Source organism: Dromaius novaehollandiae, chromosome 6 (assembly GCF_036370855.1).
Source record: "Dromaius novaehollandiae isolate bDroNov1 chromosome 6, bDroNov1.hap1, whole genome shotgun sequence".
Taxonomy (NCBI): Eukaryota; Metazoa; Chordata; class Aves; order Casuariiformes; family Dromaiidae; genus Dromaius; species Dromaius novaehollandiae.
The window spans coordinates 42,110,616-42,131,315 of record NC_088103.1 but is presented as its reverse complement, the minus strand read 5'-3'; the positions used below and the strand labels follow the sequence as shown (position 1 = coordinate 42,131,315).

The window sequence follows — 20,700 nt, the reverse complement described above, 5'->3', positions numbered from 1 at the left end:
GGCTGCTAATTTCACCAGAACCAGCAGCCACCAGCTTAACTGAAAAGCAGCGCTCCCCGGGCGTTATTCCTGGCTCCCTTGTGCCCCGCGGGCGCACACCCGAGCTACACCGCGCAGCCGGCCGCGGGGCGCAGCCCCTGCCCCGCCGGGCGACCGCAGGCGACAGCAGACGACCCGCTGCCCGCCCGCCGACGGGACCGCCCCTCCGCCCGCGGCAGGGCTGCGCGGCGCTGCCCTCCCCTTCCCGCGCCCGCAGGGCCGGCTCCGCCCCGCCGCCGCCACGCTCAACATGGCCGCCGCGCTGGGGAGACTCCTGCGGAGCGCGGTAAGTGAGCGAGCGAGCGCCTGCGTGCGCGCCCGGCCCCGGCCCCGGCCCCGGCCCCGGCCCCGGCCCCGGCCCCGGCCCCGGCCCCGACGCCCCGTGTCCCCCGCAGGTGCCCGCTGCCGCCGCCGGGAGGAGGCTGATGGCGCAGCCCCCGCTCTGCGCCCGCCGCCAGCTCAGCCTCGGTAAGTGCGCGGGGCGGGGGGGGGCTGCGGGCGGCTGCGTCCCGGAGCCGAGGGTGCGTCTTGCAGCAATGCAGTGTGACTCTCTTCTTCTTCCCTTCCAGGCTCTGCCAGGTTTGCCCCAGCAGTTACGCAGCACGCCCCATTTTTCAAAGGAACAGCTGTCGTCAATGGAGAGTTCAAAGAGCTGAGCCTAGATGATTTTAAGGGGAAATACCTGGTTCTCTTCTTCTACCCTCTGGATTTGTGAGTGCAGGCTTATTCCCTTTCAAATGCTGCTTCTGAGGCTTGCAATTTAAGGAGCCTGGCTGAAGATCAAAAAACAGTGTGGCATTCCTGTCTAAAGTGACTGTTTTTTACCTTATCTAGGGTAGTTTTGCAAAGCAGATGTGTCTCTTTCTAGAGTGTGAGGGATAAGATTTGGGGCAAAAGGTAGTTGTGTACTAAAGCAACACTTAGAATCTGCTGGCTGCTAGGAGTGTTTCAGGAGATAGCGAGGTCTTGCAAGCATGGTTCCTCTTATGGTCAGATCCCTGGGGGTGGGAGCACTGCCTTGCAGCTCTGGGCCACAGTGAAGCCTGTACCCTTTTAAGCAGCAGGCCACCAGAACTGCAGCTCCAAAGCAAAAGGTGATTTGACAGGGCCCGAAAAGGCTTGAATGGCTAAGAGCATCCTGGACACTTCTGCTGAAGTCTAGTCTATGCGGGTAGCTGGGAGGCGATGTAGTCTGCAACCCTTCCTAGTACAGAATTTCCATGCTGAAATACCTTTGTTAAGATCGAGAGTTGAAAATCGATGTGCCAGGTAGCTGTGTGGCAGTTGCTGTTGCTTTGAGACTTTCTGAAGTTAATCTTGAGCAGGGAATGTGGTCAGAATTATCAAGCATACAGCTAAATAAAACACACTGCTGCATTATTGCCCAGACACAGATATATGAGCATCTTTTCTAAAAACTCTCAAAAGTCTGCAGAATCTTTACAGCCTCTTCTCTATTTCCACCCAGCACCTTTGTATGCCCCACAGAAATTGTAGCTTTCAGTAACAAAGCAAATGAATTTCGTGATGTGAACTGTGAAGTGGTTGCAGTTTCTGTGGACTCTCATTTCTGTCATCTGGCCTGGATAAATACACCACGAAAGGTATGAATTGGACATCTGTCTGGGATTTTGTGTATTGGTGTGTTTTCTTTGTATAAGAGCTCCTGAGAAGAAGAGTTGAATGAACAATCATGCAAAAACTAACTTCAATAAATAGTGATATGTGTAAGTGACTAACATAAAATGATGTAACTCAACTCTGACCTCAAATCTTTTTCCTGATCTTTTCTTTCATAGTTTTTTTTGTCTTTGTTTTCCTGACTGTCTTGGTAGTCCTGGAGGTTACATCACGTCCTTATGTTTATCCCATAAGATGAATATTCAGTGCACATGTTGCTGTCCTAAGGTGCTCCTTACAGCTAATGGTTTGTGTGTAGCATGACATATAAAATTACTAGCAGCTGATTTAGTAATTATTGCTAACTAGTACCTAGCACTGGTAACTGCAGAATGGAAACAAAACAACAATCAGTTTATCAAAGCACTTGTAGTATTAACTGTCATTTGCTGAAAGGGTTCCACTTCTTAAATACAAGTGTAGGCCCTCAACTTTCTTCAGGGAAAGAAGAACTGATAGCAAAGACTAGCTTTTACTGGAGAGCAGTTGCTTTTACTTTTTTATATGTGTAAATACATACTTGTGATAATGTAAACCATCTCACTAGTTTGTTTAGTAGTAGAGAATCAAAAATGTCACAGGAAGGTACAGAAGCTCCTGTGTGATCAGTTATTGCCCATGGGATCATGTGGTCAACAGTAGTGCTGGCTGTCATCAGACTAGGATGCTCTAGATGCATGGCTTTTTCTTTGTAATGTACAAGAGAGTTTGTCTGCTAGATTTAATATGTCTTGGCTGAGCCAATCAGAGTAATTAACTTTCTGCATGCTTTGTTTAAAGCTCTAAAATGTGATTATGGGCTGACTTTATTGCCTCATATGAAAACAGTTAAGTGTCTGCCAGTCATGTGTTGTGCGCATGTAGCAAAATATTTTGCAAAGAATAGAAAGATTTCCACAGTGGTGCAGATGGAAAACTGACACCTCAAGAAGTTAAGGCCTTGGTTTCTCTGATATTTATGTTTAAAGCCCTGCATTTGAGAACTCTACTGCAGACAAGAATTTGCAGGATCAGGGTCTAAGTGACTACGATTACACAACGATTCACTGATGATGCCAGGAATAGAAAAGCTAACAAACTCTGGTCATGTTTCAAGGATAGGGAGCTTATCTCTCTTACTGTTCCAGGATGTTGCAAAACTCAAAGCAGTCTTGGTTGACTCTCTGAATATTATTTAAATAGATTCAAAAGAAAATACAGGCATTAAGTAGAGAACAGCAAAACTCTGACATATTTGGTATGGATGTTGGCCAGTGTTTTGTCTCATATATATATGTTTTCCCTTTCCTTCTCACCACGTTCATCTCATTTAATTTTGAGCACTTACATATGCAGTAGAAAACTTTATATTCAAAACTCCTGCATAGGGAACAAAGGAAATCTTTCTGAAATTTCGTTGTTGTTGTCTTAGTCCTTTACCACCAAAATAAGCAACTCTAAAATGCTCAGTGCAAAAAAAGTTTTCCTGTTCCAAACAGATGAAGTGTTCCTGAGTGCTTAAAAAACTTCCCCCATATGGTTTCTTTCATGGTGAAAATGGAATGAATGTTTTTTTTCTTCTTTGTATATCTTCAAGAGCACTGAATCCAGTCATCTAAAGGATAATCTTTAAAAAGCATTTGGTGATAAAATGGTATCTTATTCTGTTTTCACTAGAGTGGCGGCTTGGGCCATATGAATATTCCAGTTCTGTCAGATCTCACTAAACAAATCTCCCGTGATTATGGTGTGCTGCTAGAAGGACCTGGCATAGCACTACGGTAATACATGATTGCTGGTAACTGTTATGACACAATCCAGTTTTAAAGTGTGGGCCATGCTGTCTCCTCCTAGGATCAAATGAAGACTATAAAGTGCCAACTTGTTCTGTAGAACTTTTGTTTGATCCCGTTTTGGGAAAAGAGTACATACCCATCAGTGCAAGGTTGGGAATGCTTCCAAACTTCTCCCATTAACTCAGATCAGAATAGGTGACTTTTCCTCTGCAGGTGTTCTCAGAGAACTCCACACCACTAAAGGAAAGGAGAGCTGGATAGAAGAGCATTTCTCGGTCTTTCAGAGTTTAGGTCTGTCTCTTCCCCCCCTCCCCCACTTTTCTTTTTTTCAGGAGGTAAAGAGACAACTTTAACTTCTGCATGAGAAGTTTCTAAGCTATAGTCCTAGAGGCCACTACAGTCAATCCCACAACTATCTAGAATAACGAAATTTACAATGCTTCCTTTCCCACCATGGAAATACTTACTAAAAGTAAATAGTGATCCCTGAGAAATGTTGGAGTTGGATAGAAGTCCATTGGAGATGTCTGATTCCCAGTCTCTCTGGATGAAAAGGTGCCTATACCAGCTATCAGCCCTAAAGTATGGGAGTAATCTCATACTCTTAGTGTTCAGAGAACTCTAGTTATGGATGTTTGGTAGAGAAGGGCTTCTTGCATGCTGTGAAAAAGGATTGTTTCATTTGGTATCCTTCTAAGGACAGAGTGGTAAAAGTCCAAAGAGGATTGCTTAAAATTCTGCTTCAGAGCTGAGTAAGAATAAAGAACAATGCTGATTCTAGGTTACTCTATCCTGTTCTTCTTCCTCCCAAAAACTGAGCAGCTTCTTTGCTAGAAGGGACTGCTGATGCTTCTTTGTTGAAAAATTAAGCTGAATTCAACATGTTGGTAGGGTAAGACTAGGACTTCAGTTTCCACAGATGTTTAACAGGATTTAATTTAGCAGTTTAATGTCCAAGCAACTCTTCAATCAGTAACTTCAGATTTTCTTATTAACCTAAAAGACATGGGAAGGATGTCAGCTATCAGCTTTGAAATATAGGTGAAATTAGAGGTTCTGCTTTAATTACATTTCGGGCTGCCTTAATTTCATAGTCTTCATGCATGCTTTGTAGTATCACAGTACAGACTGGTCTTGCTTTTGATCACTGCACTAACAAACAATATATTAAATGTTGTATTGCTGCTTCTAATAGATGTGTCCATCAGTTTCTTCTGTTTGGTCTTGGAACATGATTTGCATTCCCTAAATTCTTGCTCGTTTACAGAGGTCTCTTCATCATTGATCCTAATGGAGTCATCAAGCATCTAAGTATCAATGACCTTCCTGTGGGTCGCAGTGTGGAAGAGACCCTTCGCTTGGTGAAAGCATTCCAGTATGTAGAAACGCACGGAGAGGTCTGCCCAGCAAACTGGACTCCAGACTCCCCTACAGTAAGTGCCTGCTAAATATCACTCTTCTAAATATAGACACTGGCATATCTTTGCATGTCCAAAGGGCTGAGAACTACTTACGAGTGAGCTGCTTGACTGAAACTATTCACGTAGTCTAAATCTGAAGCTTTACATCAGTTGGAGCAATTTGGTCTATTTGTGTGATATTAAACACGTGATTCCTAAAAGAAAATCAGCAACTTTCTTCACAGAAGATACAGATTGTATTTAAAGCTCTTGACTTGCACTTTCTACCAGTTGTCCTTGTATTTTTACTACTTTAATGCCCTGCTATTTAGCAGGAAAAAATGTCATATATTTAAAATTTGTAAATAGAAGCTTGTGCATCTCTAGGCTTTCATTTTTCTCTTTCAGATGAATGGAGAAGCAGAAATAATCTAGTGTTTTAATAAAGTATGCATGCTTTTATTGCATAAAATGTCAAATCTATGATCGACTTGTCTGAAAATATAATAAATTCTTTCTTTTCTTGACAGATCAAACCAAGTCCAGAAGCTTCTAAGGAATATTTTGAGAAAGTGCATACATAAACACTCAAATACGCACGAAAAGCTCTTAGTAACTGAAGATGTTACTTTGTGCAACTTCAACTAAGAGAGGTTGCTGAAGACCTTAAGAAAGCAGCTGTGATTATTTAAAAAAAAAAAGTTCTGATTTCCTCATGCTTAAAAAAAAATTAAATACTAAAACATTTACTGACTCCCTTGTCTTGTTTTAAGAGATGAAAAAGTTGAAGTTTTTTCTTTCCCTTGGCAACTCCAGTTTCATGAATTTCTGTAGCCAATAATTGTCTTACTGAATGGGAGAAGTACATGGAGTATGTTTGCCTTCCACTAGGTTTTCCTCTCTTTTCTTAACTAGCCTTGGACCAGAGAGTTTCCCAGGTTTTCTTTTCCCACATGAAAGGTGGAATTCTGTAATGACAGCTTGAAAAGGCAGAGTGTATACAATACAGAAGACAGGTTTGATGCAGGATTTGTTTTTAATGAACTTCTCAGGGGAAGGGATGAATGTAACAAGCAAAAGTAACCCCCACGTTTTCCACGTATGAATGCACTGTAACTTGAAATGAATGTAAACCTGCCATTTTCACCCCACATATAGTCAAGGATACAGCACCAAATAGAACAGGAACATTAACAAGCATGAAGAATTTATATTCTGCTTGCACAACAGTAAAAACTTTAACGCCTGTGATGTACTTACTAGAGCTTAGTGAGAGTCTTCCTTCACTTAAAGAATTGCTTATTTGTTTGAATCTGCTTCCAGAACAACTTAACGGCCAAATGTTGCACTGCTTGAAAACAATCTGGCATCTCTCTCAAACTACACAACTGTCAATAAATCTTAATGTTGACTAGCTGTAGCTGTGTTGCTTTTTTCTTAATACCACTCTTCCTAAGGGTCTTGTTCCTGTACTCTGAAGAAGTTGGGTAAGTTGCATTGCATTAAGAACCATCTGCTATACCTTTATTTGCAGCAAGCAGTTAATGGCTGCCACTGACTGTGTATGTGTGCACAGAGGCGAGTAGGCCAAAGAGCAGTCAGGGGTGTGCTGGAGGGCTGGATAAACTGAAGTGATACAAAATGGGTTTGTATTTTTCACCTCCTCTGCTTCTGAGCAGGGGAAAAGAACTATGAGAACAAACACAGGGGAATCGCCTTGGCAAATGAGGAAGTTGTTTTATCACTACAAGCTAACTTTTTTGTAAGTAAAAGGATGAAAAAAAAGTGCCCACCCTTCTGTGTGATGCCTGGTGATGTAGAGGGAGAGAAAGTCACCATTACAGCTTTCAGTACTTGCAAATACTCTGTTTCTCAGTCCCCGTACTTCACTTCAGTTGTCCATAAAGCCACTGCTATCCATGCAGCTTTCCAGTAAAGCCAGCCTCCTGCACTCAGGCCGTGTGACGATAAACCTCTGTACAGCTCGCTAATAGAGCCGTGGGTTAGCGTTTTGCACCTGTGAAACCAGAGGGCTGCAACATGCCTTGGGCCTTTTTTTTTAAAGCTCTATCTTTCTCTTACCTGAGACAGGTTTCTTTGTTTTAGGTTTCTGCAAAGCGTATGGGGGGGAAGGGGGTGCTCTTCGCAGCGCTGCTCCTTGACCGTAGCCGCAGTCCCCGGCCCTATGAAGGGCAGTAGGAGAGAAAGGAAGAGAAAAAGGCAGCCGGGCCTTTCCTCTGTTACAGCTCTTCCTGCCCGTTACCGTTTACGGCCGGCATGGCGCCCGCCGCCCCTCGGCTCCTGGCGCGCCCCGGGGAGGAGGCGGCGCCAGGCCGCGGCCGCCCCCGCCGCCTCTCGGCGCGGCGGCGCGGGCTCTGGGGCGGGCGGGCAGGCGCTGCCGCCGCGGGCGGGCGGAGCGTGCAGCAGCAGGACCGTCCCCGGGCGCTTCCGGTGCCGCGGCCGCATGGACGCCAACCTGCAGCTGTGGCGGGCGGAGGGCCGGGTAAGGGCCGCGGGGCCGGCGGCGGGGCTCCGCGGCGCGCGCCGGGGCGGCGGGGCTCCGCGGCGCGGGCCGAGCTGGGCCCGGCGCCGGCCCGGCGGCGGGTGGCGCAGCGAGCCGTGCCCCCCGCTTTCCGCAGTCTTTCTTGCAGAGGTTCCGTCTCTGGGCAGAGGTCCTCGACCCGCTGCTGCTCCTCAGGTCCACGGTGAGTGCCTGCGCCGCGCCGCCGGGGCCGCGTAAGCCCTGTAGCGAAAGGGATCTTAGCGACTGGCTTTGCCGAGGTGTGGGGTGCCGTGACAAGCTTCGGAAAAATATAAAATACGTTTTCCTATATATCCCTGTGTATATTATGTTTTTATATATGTATGCACAAATAATACATGAAACAAAAGGATCTAGACCATATCATTTCTGTGGTCCCGTTCAGGACACGGCCGCTCCAACGGCTGAGTTAGCCTAGCGGGGGTCAGGCAGACCTCTGGGACGAGAGCAGGCGTGAGCGGCCGGGCACGCTTTTCCTCAGCGCTGTCTGCTGCCTGCAGACCCGCGATATGGGACCACGGCAGCTTCGGAGCACGTAGGTTTGCTGCTGGGCGCTGCCGGCATCTCAGATCGCGGCAGGCCGACTCTGCGCGCCCACCTGTGCGGTGTCTCTTAGCCTGATGCTCATGCCGACAGTCTGTGGCTCTCCTGCAGATATCTACACTGAAGGGAACCCCACTCTTAGCTGGGAACACAATTGCTTTGTGTTTCCTTTTTATACCAGAGAATAATAATTATAATTTTAGTGATTATTATTGTTAACAGTGTGACTTACTGAACACACTTTCAGCCATGAAGTATAAAGTTCCTAAATTTCAGGAATTGTCACATGAGAGCAAACTTCTGTGGAAGACGTATTTTTCTGTAGTTCCACTTCTGTGTAGTTTTATCAGGGAAGACAGGAAAAAACTATAACACATGGTGTGAGAGTTGGTTGATTGGTTTGTTAAAAGCATTTTTGTTGTTTGACTTTTTTTAGAGGTGAAAGTTAAGTTAAAGCAAAATAATATAATCAAAGCATATGTACATGGGAATTTCCTTGTCACTTACAGAGTTAGTGTGTTGTGCGTTTGTCTATACATACGCACAAAAACATAGATATGGGATGACTGTGTGTATATATATATGTATAAATATATGTATAAATAATGTAACAAATGAGAGTGTGCGTAAACACTATCAAGAAACTTTTATAATGCATTCACTGTCTCGGAGATCTAGCATTAGTTCATTCCTCCTTGAACTGAGATACACTGTTGCAAATGAAGACCTGCCCTCTGAAGAAAAGTCAAGTAATCTCACAAGTTCTCCTCAGGGAAACTACTTTTTATGTAGGCTATCCAAAATGAAAGCTGCATAAGGTTACAACTTAATTATCTTTGCGTATGTGTACTTTTTTTTGTAATTGAAAGCTTAAGCCAAGTTTTAAAGGAAGAGTGTAAGACTCAAAACTTGATTACACATTTATAAAGATGCAAGATGTAGTGGTGTTGTGACTGCTTTCTGGCAGGTTTAAAAGTCTGTTTTGGATTTTCATTTGTAAATAGTCATCTGTTGGGGAGATTGGATAGTGGCTTTGGTGAGAACCTTTTAAAGCTTTGAACCTGCCAGTACACATGAATAACTTTAAGAACAAGAATAATGCTCTTAATTTCAGTTAGGTTGCTCATATGCTTAAAGTTCAGGGGTACTCGTGTAATGGAACTAAAGACTGATAGCTAAAAGCACTGAGGGAGCCAGAATAATCTGAAAGTTTCTATGACCTTGAAGAGGCTGTGCATCTATGCGTGTTCTTGCTTTCACTGCTCTAGTGAAGGACAGAAAGGTGTGTTAGTTTGACATTTTAGGTTTGTATTTAGCGTGTGTTTTAACTGATATGTTGTGTTTTAAAATATTTAATCTAGTAATATTTATATTTTTCCTGTTTTGTTTTTTCTTAAATGTAGGAAGAAATAAGAAGCAGCAGATTATCCATACAAAACAATGAAAAGACCCTAAGTGAGCCAATTCACAACAATCAGGTATTTTGGAGTGCAGTTTATAGAAAATAGAGGTATCTTTTTCATGGCTGAAATAGCTGATATTGGAAAAATCTGGCAGACAGAATACTGAGATACAGATAAAAGGGATAACACTAGAAAAACTCTTTACTACAGAGAATTTTAATCTGTGAATCTGATCAGAATTTCCTTGGATGACTACTAACTTCACTGTCATCCTGAAGAGTACTTATTTGCATGTCACATCACTTAAGTTTAAAAGGAACTCTCAAATCACTCTAGGAATCATTGCTCTGAGCCTGCCTGTCCCCAGTTTAGGTAATATAAGTGATAAATACACAAAATCCATACTGAGCTCATTTGAAATTTTTGATGTTGCATCATCATGTAGAGTGCAGGCTGATTGGGTCTCACACCTCATAAAATGAGCAGTAGCAGTACTTGGATGAGAAACCTACTCAAAGAATTGCCAGAAAGTTGTGATAAACCCTTGTTTCATTAAAGGATTTTTTCTTTTGATTCAGTCAGGACTCAACTGTACCATGTGGTATTTAGTACCCTGGCTACTAAAGTGCAAAAGGAGAAGTAAAAAATTTCTGATTCTGAAAAAAACGAAGTCTTAACACTAAGTGTTTAGGCTTTTGGTCATATTTAAGAATTGGTTGTTTTCTATTTATATATTCCATATACTGGCTTAACTTTTTAATATTTGCTTTCTGTTCTGCCATAGCATGTGCTTTGGTGCTGTTAGTCTGCACATGGAATATGAGTAAATTATATTCAACCATGAGTATATGGGGGAAAATTTCACAGAGAAAATAATGCAAGAGGTGTGTATATATATTTATATACATATAGCACTTCATATAAATGTGAGTTATTGGGAAAATGATACCTATAATAAATTTAGAAACAAGTTGTTGTTCAGTCTCTTTTGAAACTTGATTGCTAATCTAATTTTCAAATTATTTAGGTGAGGCAGGCCTTCCTGCTAAGCCTGGTAAGTTTACAAAAGATTTAGAAATCTATTCTTTTTCTTTCTTACTTAAGTATGGCAAAGATGGTCTAATCTTCCCCATCTTCCTTTTCTTTTTTTTTTCTCCTTTAAGTCTAGCGTGCATCCTGATACAGACAGTATAATTCCTGTTTTGTTTAGACCTCCAGGTCAGTTCCCTTAAGAGATGTTTTTCTGTGTGTGACTGAAGCATCAGAGGGGAGTGGCTCATAGTGAATAACCACTGTGATATTATAACGATGCTCTTCCCATATAGGAAAAAATGTGTACACTTTCACTTCTGTTAGTTGCATTTATCTTGTTTATTGAAGATTTATTCCCACAGTGCTCTAGAAGAGGCATATTACCTGCAGTTCATCTGCTCCGCTAGGTGGAAATGGTCTGACCAGTCTCTATTTTTTGGCACTACATAATGAGTACCCAAATACCTTTACAGGTAAAACAGTCCATGATATTCTAGGTTGTCCCTTGGTGCACATGGCTACTATATGAATTTAATTGCTGTGGTGGCAGGTAGACTCTGCTTGGGGTGATGTATAGACAAGATACCACAGAGAGTTAATCAGACATAAGCATACTTAGGCTATTTATTTATTACTTTATGTAACCACTCACAGATACGGCAGCCTTTGTTGCCACATCTTTGCTTTTGAATGGAGGGAAGAGAAGCAATTTCCCTTCAGGGCTTAGTTATATAGTTTCCAAGTAGCCATGTTGAGTGGAGTTCACAAGAACTTTTGGCCGTAAGCTGAAACAGAGGCTCTTGCTTCTTGAATGAAGACTGAGAGACAAAGATCAGAATTGCAGCTCCTGGAGATGGTGCTGTTTTGTGGGCTAGTGTTTTCTTTTCAGCTGAAACTAGAAGAGGGGAAGTTAGGGGGAGTTTTCTTCTCAAAACCATGAATATAGACTCCCAGCAGTTCTTGTTACTGAAATAAAGTTGTTCTTCTTTGTAGCCTTCCTGCCCGTATCTCTTCCATTGGTGAGTAATGATGAAAGATGCTAGTGTGTCACATGGCTTATATTTTTTTCAAAGCCAGGACTTGGAAAGAGGGAATGGGAGGATTTACATTTCTCAGTTTTATTTTCAGCACAAGCTTTTTAGAAGAACTATGGGTTTTGGGAAGGGCTGAGTCACTTTCTAGAAATTGAGCCCTTAAGGAATCATATTAGATGTCCAGACTGTTAGCCACCTTGCTTCAGCAGTGTTCAGAGAGACTGTTCTTGCATGAAGGTCAGCTTTTATATGTAAGGTGCTGAAATTCATTAGGCATTGAGAGCAAGGCCTGGTTTTGGTCTGTTTAGACTCAGAAAAAATGGGACTGTATTTGGAAAGAGTCAGAGCCTACTGCGCTGTTGTTCAGCACCAAAATATGAATTTTCTCTTACATAGTTTGTGTTTTTGCCCATAAAAATTGGTGTTAAGAAATGACAAAAGGTGTGAAAATAAACTCTTGTTATAGTTCCCATAAACTCCAATTCATCTACATTGCACCATTTTGTCTGATAAAATTTGTTTCTGTAATTATATGCACATTTATACATTTAGATGTGTTTGCCTATGTGTTTGACATATGAGTATACATACTGAGGTATTTAATTCCATATACAGGTTACTACATGAATCTGTGGTACTACTAGAAAGTGTAATGAAAATCTTGATGGCTGTTCCATTAAGAACAGTAATAGAATCAACAGAAATATTTAATGTTTACAGCTTAATGCTCTTTCACAGATGCGGTTAGATTCATCGCTGGCATTAATAATAGGGGTAGTGTGATCTGCTAGTAATAAATGAATTACTGATCCTCCTCTGAGACTTTGCAGTTGCTGTATCTTAGTTGACTTTGATGTTCTTTGAGAGTGCTCCACACCTTGAAGTAAAAGTGTCTTGGTAGGTCAGTCCTCAAGAAAGACCATAGTTTATAGGTGAAGTTCTTATTCACTGTCTGAACTAGACTAGGACTTGGGAAGTAACTACTAAAAAATCTCAAATCTTGGATTAGTTAGATCTAGTATCTATACCCACCAGCCAAAACTGCCTGGCCCTTACGTATTCTCTTCTTTAATTATTATTTCTACTATCTAAGTTATTCTGCTGCATCTATTTAGACTTCACAGGTACAAATGCGTTCTTTAGTTTGAGTAAAAGAGCATCTTGACCAAATATTCTTGTGCACAGTGTTTTAATAACTGTATCTCTGTGTTTTATGTTGGATAGAGAAAGTGAATATGTCACGTCTGTGGCAAGAAAGTTCTAGTATGTTAGCCTAGAACCAGGGCAAACAGCCTCTGGTGTGGCCTGGAGCCTTTGACAGTGCTGCAAATAGTAACATAGCAATTCCAACCAACCATTGCTGACCCGAAACTCCTAGATTCATCAAAACTAATTTTCCCATGGGGTTTTCCTCTTAGGTTATTGCTTCATCACTTCCGCTCCAAGCAAGGAATGCATTTATTTGTCAGGTAGTTGTCTTTTTCCTTCTACATTTACACATCTCCTAGTCTCAATTCCAAATTCATTTTTGCTTATAGTCTCTCCTTTCTGCAGTTTGTGTTTCACACATATACTACTGGATTCACCCTAATCAATGGAAATGGTACCACGAAGGCTGAAGTATGTGTTGATTTTTATTCTTGGAATACTCTTAATTGTACAATTACATTTTGAACATGATTTACAAGTGTATTACAAGTGTTCTTACGCTATATGTTTCCTCTCTCCTTTCTAGGAGTACTCTGTTCAACAAAAGCAAGTCTTCTGTGGCTTGGGAGCTATCTCCTATGCAGCGTGTATAGGTGTATGTATTTGCTCAGTGCTTGTTTTTTTGATATGCTGACAAGGAGTAGGCGCTGAGATAGTCACACTGCCAAATATTCCTCAGGGTTGTGCTCTTTATGTCCTGCTCTGATGTGTTCCCCCAGAGCTGTTGAGAATAGGAGAGCTTTCTTGATCAGCCATCAGCCAATACCTTGCTTGGCTTCCTCTGATGCTTTCTCATATGTCCTTTCCTGTATTATTTTGTAAGCTTAGAAAGCGGGTGGTGAGGGGAAATGATCAGAGTTTATAAACACAGAATAATTCACTGGGCTGCTGTAGTTGCTCTTTGATCTTTGGAAGAGATCTGGCTAACTCTAAACAAGTGGTAAAAGCTGCATGCTGCTGTGCTGGGTGGAGATAGCTCAGATCCCAGAACCAGCAGAATCATGAAAGTATTGCACTGGGTGCAGATTAATTAGCTTGTCAGGGAGGCTAGGTAGCTGAGGGGCAATGCTATGGTGAAATAGCTGTGTGATTTCCAGAGTTTGCCATATCAGAGTAAGCTCTGGTATCCTCGTGATACTGCAAGAATCCTTGTTCTCCACACTAAACTATGCTCTTTATAAACCTTCTGTCAGAAAAATATGGGCACTCCTGCATTTTTTTTAGCTGGATTTTCTCTTATTTCCACGAGGCAAAACAGTCAGGCCAGTAGTGCTCTGGGCTTACAGAGGTCTGGGCAGGCAGCTGTGCACATGAGTGAATGTGGACATTCTTCCCCCTTGTCCTCCAAGGGCAACTGTGACTCTGAGCTGCAGCTGGTGTTCTTCCGTTTATTCCTAAATAAAACTTCCAGGAAGTGTGCTATGGGAATACAGAATAGGACTGAAACTACAGAGATAAAGATGTGAATTGACAAGTGCACCGGGTGTCTGATTTAGGGGAAAGAGCAGCACATGTATTGTAGGGGCAGTTGGATCGATAGCTAGGGGAATTAGTGAGAGGTAATTGTTCTCCTTTTTCTGTCTTTGCATACGTACTACTACTGTCCAATACATAATAGTCTGTAATACTTTTTTACGCTATTAATTCTTATTCTCATATAAAACAGTGATTACCAAAACCTTTCTCAGTAACTAGAGAACATGTGTATTTCTTTGAATTGTTAAACCAAGGCATTTGTTTACTTTTGTAGATGATATCATAAGTACTAAGTTGCAGACTCCTTTTTCTAAACTGTTGCACATATTGAAATATTTTATATTTTTTTAATAGAAGGTGCCTGTTTCCTCCCAATGCCTTAGGCTGTTCCTATCTTCTTCATGAATCGATACACATTGAAGAGTCCCCTGACGCAGCTAGTCGTCAGAAAACTTTTACCTGCTCCTCTTCTTGGTGAGTAAAAAGAAACCATACATCATGCAGCTGGTCTGAGGGCTGTTTGCTGCCCCACGTGACTGTAGAATTTTCTTGCTCTTGCACACATATGGTCTTCATTGTTTACTAGCCGTCTTCTCTGGCTGCTATTGCTGGGTACTGTCCTTTCTGTGTGAGAGTTAATGCTAATCAGTGTAGCTGACCTTTATTTGATGCTTGCTGGGTTTTAGTTTTAAAGCTGCAGGGCATTGCTCTGACCTTTGCATACATGACATACAACTATTTCTCTTAAAGAAATCCAGGGATGCAGTTGGTGTTTTCCTTTGGCTTCCTTTGGTTCCTCACCCTTTCCTGGGTGAAGTCAGACATTATCTCGAAACCACCAAGGCTGCCAGGAGTGACGAAGAGGGCAGTGACATTAGTATTGACACCACCTAGTGTGGTACATACATGACACCAGAGTGCAACACAACTCTAGCTATGCACTGCCATAGTTCCTTATTCAGCTTGGGGCTGCTGTTGGCTGTGTAACTGCTGACAGTAGTAAGTGAGTAAGTGCGAGTTGTTACATCAGAATATTATTAAACTTGCAAGATAATAGGTCTTATTCATTGCTGGAACCGCTCTACTGATACAGTGAGATTGCACCAGGATAAGTTTAACTATTTGATCACAGAGAATCGCATAGTGGTTGAGGTTGGAAGGGGCCTCTGGAGATCATCTGGTCCAACTCTCTTTTCAAGCAGGCTCAGCTAGAGCAGGTTGCCCAGGACCATGTCCAGGCAGGTTTTGAATATCTCCAAGGATGGAGACTCTACAGAGTCTTTGGGCAACCTGTTCCAGTGTTTTTTTACCCTTGCTGTAAAAAATTATTTTTGTATGCTTAAGTGGAATTTCCTGTATTTGAATTTGTGCCCATTGCCTCTTACCCTGTCGCTGGGCACTGCTGAGAAGAGTCTGTGTCTGTACTCTTTATATCCTCCAATCAGATATTTATGAACATTAATAAGATCCCCCTGAGTCTTCTCTTCTGCAGGCTGACCAGTCCCAGCTCTCTCAGCCTCTCCTCATATGAGAAGTGCTCATATGCCCTTAATCATCTTTGTGACCCTTCACTGGACTCACTCCAGTAAATCAATGTTGATGTTGATAACTATTTCTCTACTGCAATTAAAAGGAAATCTTGGCCTTTTCTAGGGGGAAACTGGTAAAGTTAAATTAATTTCATTTTGTCTGTTCCAAGTTATGTGAGATGGCTACCCAAACCTTTCTGAGGATCTGCATAAAAGCTTGTTGACTTGTTTCCCTTGGAACAGATGTTAGAATGTGCTTCCATTTTAAATCTAGAGAGAAACTGGAGGGTAATTGATTAATATTAGTCTAGCATTTGAAAAGCATTGTGTGTTACACTGATATCTCTATTGATCAGCCCTGCCAAAAAGTAATGACAAGAAATCTCTTTTCAAACAATGTTAGCTCAACAGGCGATGCCCTGTTATGCCTGGATCTTGGTCTAGAAAAGAGAAAGGAGAAAAACAGCTGGATTAAAAACTCCCATTCAATATGGCGTTTATATGTGTGTGTACTTCAGGCTCATGATTTTAGTGACTGTGGGATGGATGTTTTCGGGTATCTTGTCATGCTGGATCTGAAGGAAGCTGAAATGTTCTCATCCTGTAGCAGATCTCTAGGATCCAGCTGAAGCTCTGCCACTTGCGGCTGAGACATGTGGCTGGGCAGAGAAATACGATTATGGAACATATTACAGCCGGTGTTCCCCTGGCACTCTCCCTTTCAAATCAAGGATGAAACCTTTATCTCAAGCCTCCCCTATTCAGTTTCTTTTCTTATGTACTGGATTTTGCACTGACCTGTACAAAATCTACGCACAACACAAACCCCTCCCCTTTAAGAACAATGTACTCTTGGTTTGAAATGGGTGGTAGTGATGAAAGCTCTGATTGTCCATACTAATAAAGCAGCTTCTGGGATTGGGGCCTTAAAACCTCTTTCCAGCTTCTGAAACAAGTATTAAGATCCTAGGTAGATTTTTATGAGCAGTCTCTTCTTCAGCTGCCAGGATACTCAATTGTGAACTGTTGAACTGGATGTTTAAAATGGACATAATTATGAATGTTGTTACTGAGATGGTCTTGTTAGATCAAGCATCTTTTAAAGCAAAATTATCTTTAACTCTGCAGGCTTGATGAGTGCATTTACTGTGGCGGTGGTGAGAAGTCCAGAGTTTGAGAATGGGATTGAAGTGATGGACAGGAATGGTAAAGTTGTAGGAGTATCGCAGAAGGCTGGTGAGAAGGTAGGCAAAGATGGGGGCCTCTCTTGACTTGCCTGGCGACGAGCTGCACTTGAGGCTGAGAGTAGATAGAGTTGGATATACTGAAATGAGGAACCACTAAGTGTTAATCCCAAATCAGGTGCTGAATCTTTGGATAAACTTGGACCAGGTCTCTGGAACCAGGTTGGGGCCTGTCTTGTGTCTCCAAGTGTTGGCAGCCCCTCCAGCCCAATACACCCAGTGCCAGAGCTGAGCCACAGGGATGCAAATACAGTGATTTCTGTTCTCCCTCGTCACATCAGAAGAGACAAGGCTCTTGGAGCTTCTCCCTCTAATGGTGCACCTCAGAGAAAAGCCTTGCATTGTACATAGTACGTGCATCTTTTATAGTAGTTTTAAAGGCTGTGCTTCCTAAAGGTTAAAGTCCTGATCTACAGTGTGGTAGTGCATTTCATCCTTGGGATCCGACTGTGGACCAAAAGGTCCCTGTACTTGCTCCCTGCCTTGTTCATCAGCATCCACTGTAGAGCCCAGCACAAAAGGAACTAGAGCAAGGAGACATCTTTTTCTTGTGCTCTCAGTGACCCTCCCTTTCAATACTGGTGTCCAGGGGAAGGAGGAAACAGCTAGATTACCATAAAGATGTGTGGACAGCTGGAGAAATCTTATCAAATTTGAAATTCCATAGGTAAGAGGCCCAGACGGTATGATCATTTGGAAGGAGTTCAGCACACTTGAAAAGGGCGAATTTCAGCAAAATTATTGTCATGGTGGGAAAACTTGATGGGGCCTCCGTAGTATCACCTTCCTTTTAAGGCATTTATTAGTCACAAGTGCAATATTTGCCAAATGAAGGAGTTCAGTTTCCATTTATAAAAGAAACCCTCCAACAAATATTTTCATCCTTCACTTACCTATTTCTTGAAACTCCAGAGTATTAGACAAAAAAGTTCTCACAGAAATATCCAGTATTTGGAGCTGCAGGGGGCACTGCTCTGAACAACATTTATTTTTCTCCCTCTCTGGAGGCCGTAAAAGAAACAGCATTGTCAAGAGCAGCCTTGTTTGGGACAGCCTTCTTCCTGCCAGCTGTGTTTATGCACTTTGTGGAAAGGTAAGAGATACTACAACAGGGTTGGGGGTGCCTGGTTAGTGTGTATTCTGGTATTTAGTCTGGCTGTTGCCACTTGCCATTTTTTTCCTACTTTTGCAATATTACTTGCTTTGGTAGAAGTGGTTATCTGAGAGGTTTCTGTTCAGTGTAATTCACTTATTTATCTAAGTGAATCTGGTTGTGTCAGCACCCATGCTTTAATTTTATTGCAGGAGGTTGTCTAAAGCTGTGAGGATTTCCTCTGTTCTCGTGGGCAGGAAACACGTTTGTCTGTGCTCTTCTGACAGGCCGTTTCCCAGCACTTAGGTTCCCTAACTGATTTGGGTGCTACTCACCTTAGATTTGTCATTTCTCGAGAGATAATACGGGGTTTGAATTTGTCACTAAAACTGGACCTCACCTCCCAGATAGCCTGCCATGCATTATAAAACCTTTTATTGCTTTTGCAACATTTAAAAACCGCATATCCTAAGAAGAATTCACTGTATGTTTTATCAGAGCGTTTTTAGCTTGTCTTCAGCTTTTGGTGGGGATCACGTATCTCATTTAATTAGCTTTAGAGAATGCTGTTATCAGAAGACATAAATGCAGATACAAGACAAATTTAAAAAATATATGGAGTAAAAAATGTATGCATGATGCTAAGTAGGACTGCCAAGAGGAACTAAATCTTAAAGGAAAGAGAAGGTGATACAAGAAAAATCTGAGTCAAAGGACTGAAACACTTTAAAGCACTAATGCACCTTCTGTTCTTTTCTCATTTTGATATTACTGCTTACATTCTTCTTGTATTGTCATTCTGGTCTCAAGAAATGCTGCAGTTAAAGAAATCCAAAGCAAAGGGAAAGAACAGGAAGCTGAGACTAAGAAAACAGGAAATAAAATAAGGCAGCACCTTTAGGTTTTGTAAACCTAAGTTATTACTAACTTTAGTGCAGTTTCAACCCGTAAAATAGTAGCTAATGCTCTTTATTTCATTGTCAGATTATTTTTCAAGCCAGAACTGACATACTTATCTTTTCCATATCTTTGACAGAGCAAACTTTGCAAAAACTCCACGTACTTTAGCTTCAATGAGAATGATGATGATTACATCAGTACTGGCAGGGATGCTACCAGTTTCATTTAGTATGTTCCCACAGTGTGGGAAGGTAAGTCTTTTCACCAGAACTGATTTAGGATTATTGCTGTATTAAATAGTCAGTCTGTAACTATGTATAGCAGTCTAAGCCCAGGTAGCAAAAATCAATAGGATTAAAATGGTTAGTGTGCCCAAAATGGGGTGGTGGAGAGGTTGCTTGGGAAGGCCTATGTACGATGTAGAGGGCTATGGGACTTGTTTTGTCTAATTTGCACTGGGTATCATTTATAGTTACACTTATCAGTTTAGATTTATTAGACTCCTGGAACAGTCTGAAGCAAGCAAGGCCAGTAGAGTCTTCTTAAAGATTAAAACCCAAGATTGTCTCAGCAGTATTTTCAGTTCTGCTGGAGTGAGTTAGGTCATAGATCAGAATCTTTTCTTTCACACACAGTCAGCATGAGCTCATCAAACAGGTAAACCAACTCACATGTGACATCCCTTTCCTCTAGCTGTGCAAGGTCATCTCTTCACCCTGCCTTACCAAATGGTAAACTTAATCTGTTCCCTGGGTAACTGCTCCTTCCTGGCAGGTTTTAAAGGGAGGTTGTAACCCTTGGAACTTTGGGCTCTAGAGAAGGTCAGGTGAGAGGAGTCTGGGGTGCTTTTCTGACGTTGTTTCCTCTCCCTTACCGGCACTGTGTGAATATTCTCAGATAATCATAAAGGGAGCTCTTGCAGTTTCCAATGGCTTCTCTTAGCCTAAGAGCTCCGGCATTCTTTTCTTAATCTCTTTGGGCAACAAAGAAGATAAATCGGACATAGATGATGGAACTTTTGAGATATTATGTACTGAGAGTATGGCTGGTTTATTTCCTTTGAGCTTCCCAATTGCTCAGCTCACAGCAGAAGTTCTCCTGGGTGAGTCACTCAAATACAGTGAATGGAGACAACTTTAGTAATGCTCTGGTTAGATATCAGGAGTACCTCTAAGTGTAAGTAAAACACATTTCTTCCTTTATGTTTACATTTCTGAAATATGTCAGAGAAGCAAAAAAACAACCAAAGACCTCAAATCTGTTATAGTCTTGTTTCTGAATATAGTATTTCAACTAGTATGAAGTTGGAAGTATAGAAGATTTAACATGTACTTACCAGCATACAGTGTTGCTGATTCTCTTTTTCTAAAAATTTCAGATAAAGCGAGCAGACCTGGAACCAGAAATTCTGTCATCTACAGAAGAAACAGAATTATTCTATAATAGAGGAATTTAGGGGTTGGCTTTAATGTATAAATGTGTGCTCTGATTAAAGTGAACTCTGAATGCCTCAGCAAATTCAGTGGAATACTTGACTGATGAAATCAAGAGTTTAGTGGGAGGGCGCATACTGGATTTGGTACACAATGATGTGGTCTATAACCAGGCAGACTTCTAAGAGGAAGACTTGCTATTTGCAAGTCCTAGCCTACAGGCAGGTATGTACACATACCTTAATGTTGTAAGTGATATTTGTACCAGAAAGCTTTGTTGTAACAGTGTGTGTGTCTCAAACTGTGTTCATTATGCTTCCTCATGTGATTGATTTCTTAATTAAAAGACTGTGACTATTGAATACAAA

General features: G+C 41.9%; 2 protein-coding genes and 1 long non-coding RNA gene across 4 annotated transcripts; 2 read left to right on the top strand and 1 right to left on the bottom strand.

Moving 5' to 3' along the window:
* The first annotated feature begins 196 nt into the window (after positions 1–196).
* PRDX3 (peroxiredoxin 3) lies at positions 197–5,641 on the top strand. The gene is made up of 7 exons (XM_064514293.1): positions 197–325; positions 435–507; positions 609–750; positions 1,508–1,643; positions 3,376–3,479; positions 4,762–4,927; positions 5,425–5,641. The coding sequence occupies exons 1-7, from the start codon at positions 290–292 to the stop codon at positions 5,476–5,478; spliced, it is 711 nt and encodes a 236-aa protein (XP_064370363.1). The 5' UTR covers positions 197–289; the 3' UTR covers positions 5,479–5,641.
* Positions 1,529–7,269, bottom strand: LOC135328747 (uncharacterized). Its single transcript, XR_010389778.1, has 2 exons — positions 6,977–7,269; positions 1,529–4,490 (listed from the first exon to the last, which is right to left on the bottom strand). It is a non-coding gene; the product is annotated as an uncharacterized LOC135328747 (long non-coding RNA).
* Positions 7,241–20,700, top strand: SFXN4 (sideroflexin 4). Of its 2 annotated transcripts, XM_064514289.1 has the most exons (15): positions 7,241–7,397; positions 7,534–7,599; positions 9,383–9,457; positions 10,167–10,266; positions 10,410–10,436; positions 10,546–10,600; positions 11,408–11,433; positions 12,867–12,917; positions 13,003–13,068; positions 13,184–13,252; positions 14,517–14,607; positions 16,791–16,906; positions 17,914–17,999; positions 19,036–19,150; positions 20,278–20,700. In XM_064514289.1, the coding sequence occupies exons 4-15, from the start codon at positions 10,231–10,233 to the stop codon at positions 20,353–20,355; spliced, it is 816 nt and encodes a 271-aa protein (XP_064370359.1). In that variant the 5' UTR covers positions 7,241–7,397; positions 7,534–7,599; positions 9,383–9,457; positions 10,167–10,230; the 3' UTR covers positions 20,356–20,700. The 2 variants fall into 2 exon arrangements, with proteins under 2 accessions (XP_064370359.1, XP_064370358.1); XM_064514288.1 differs by lacking the exon at positions 10,167–10,266.

Bases quoted from the DNA above. Each gene is read 5' to 3' on its own strand.
- SFXN4 (XM_064514288.1), top strand. From the start codon at position 7,359: ATGGACGCCAACCTGCAGCTGTGGCGGGCGGAGGGCCGG. The intron at 10,437-10,545 runs GTAAGTTTACAA...TTCTCCTTTAAG, and splicing joins AGGCCTTCCTGCTAAGCCTG to TCTAGCGTGCATCCTGATAC. The intron at 11,434-12,866 runs GTGAGTAATGAT...TTTTCCTCTTAG, and splicing joins TGCCCGTATCTCTTCCATTG to GTTATTGCTTCATCACTTCC.
- PRDX3 (XM_064514293.1), top strand. From the start codon at position 290: ATGGCCGCCGCGCTGGGGAGACTCCTGCGGAGCGCG. The intron at 326-434 runs GTAAGTGAGCGA...TGTCCCCCGCAG, and splicing joins GGAGACTCCTGCGGAGCGCG to GTGCCCGCTGCCGCCGCCGG. The intron at 1,644-3,375 runs GTATGAATTGGA...TGTTTTCACTAG, and splicing joins GGATAAATACACCACGAAAG to AGTGGCGGCTTGGGCCATAT.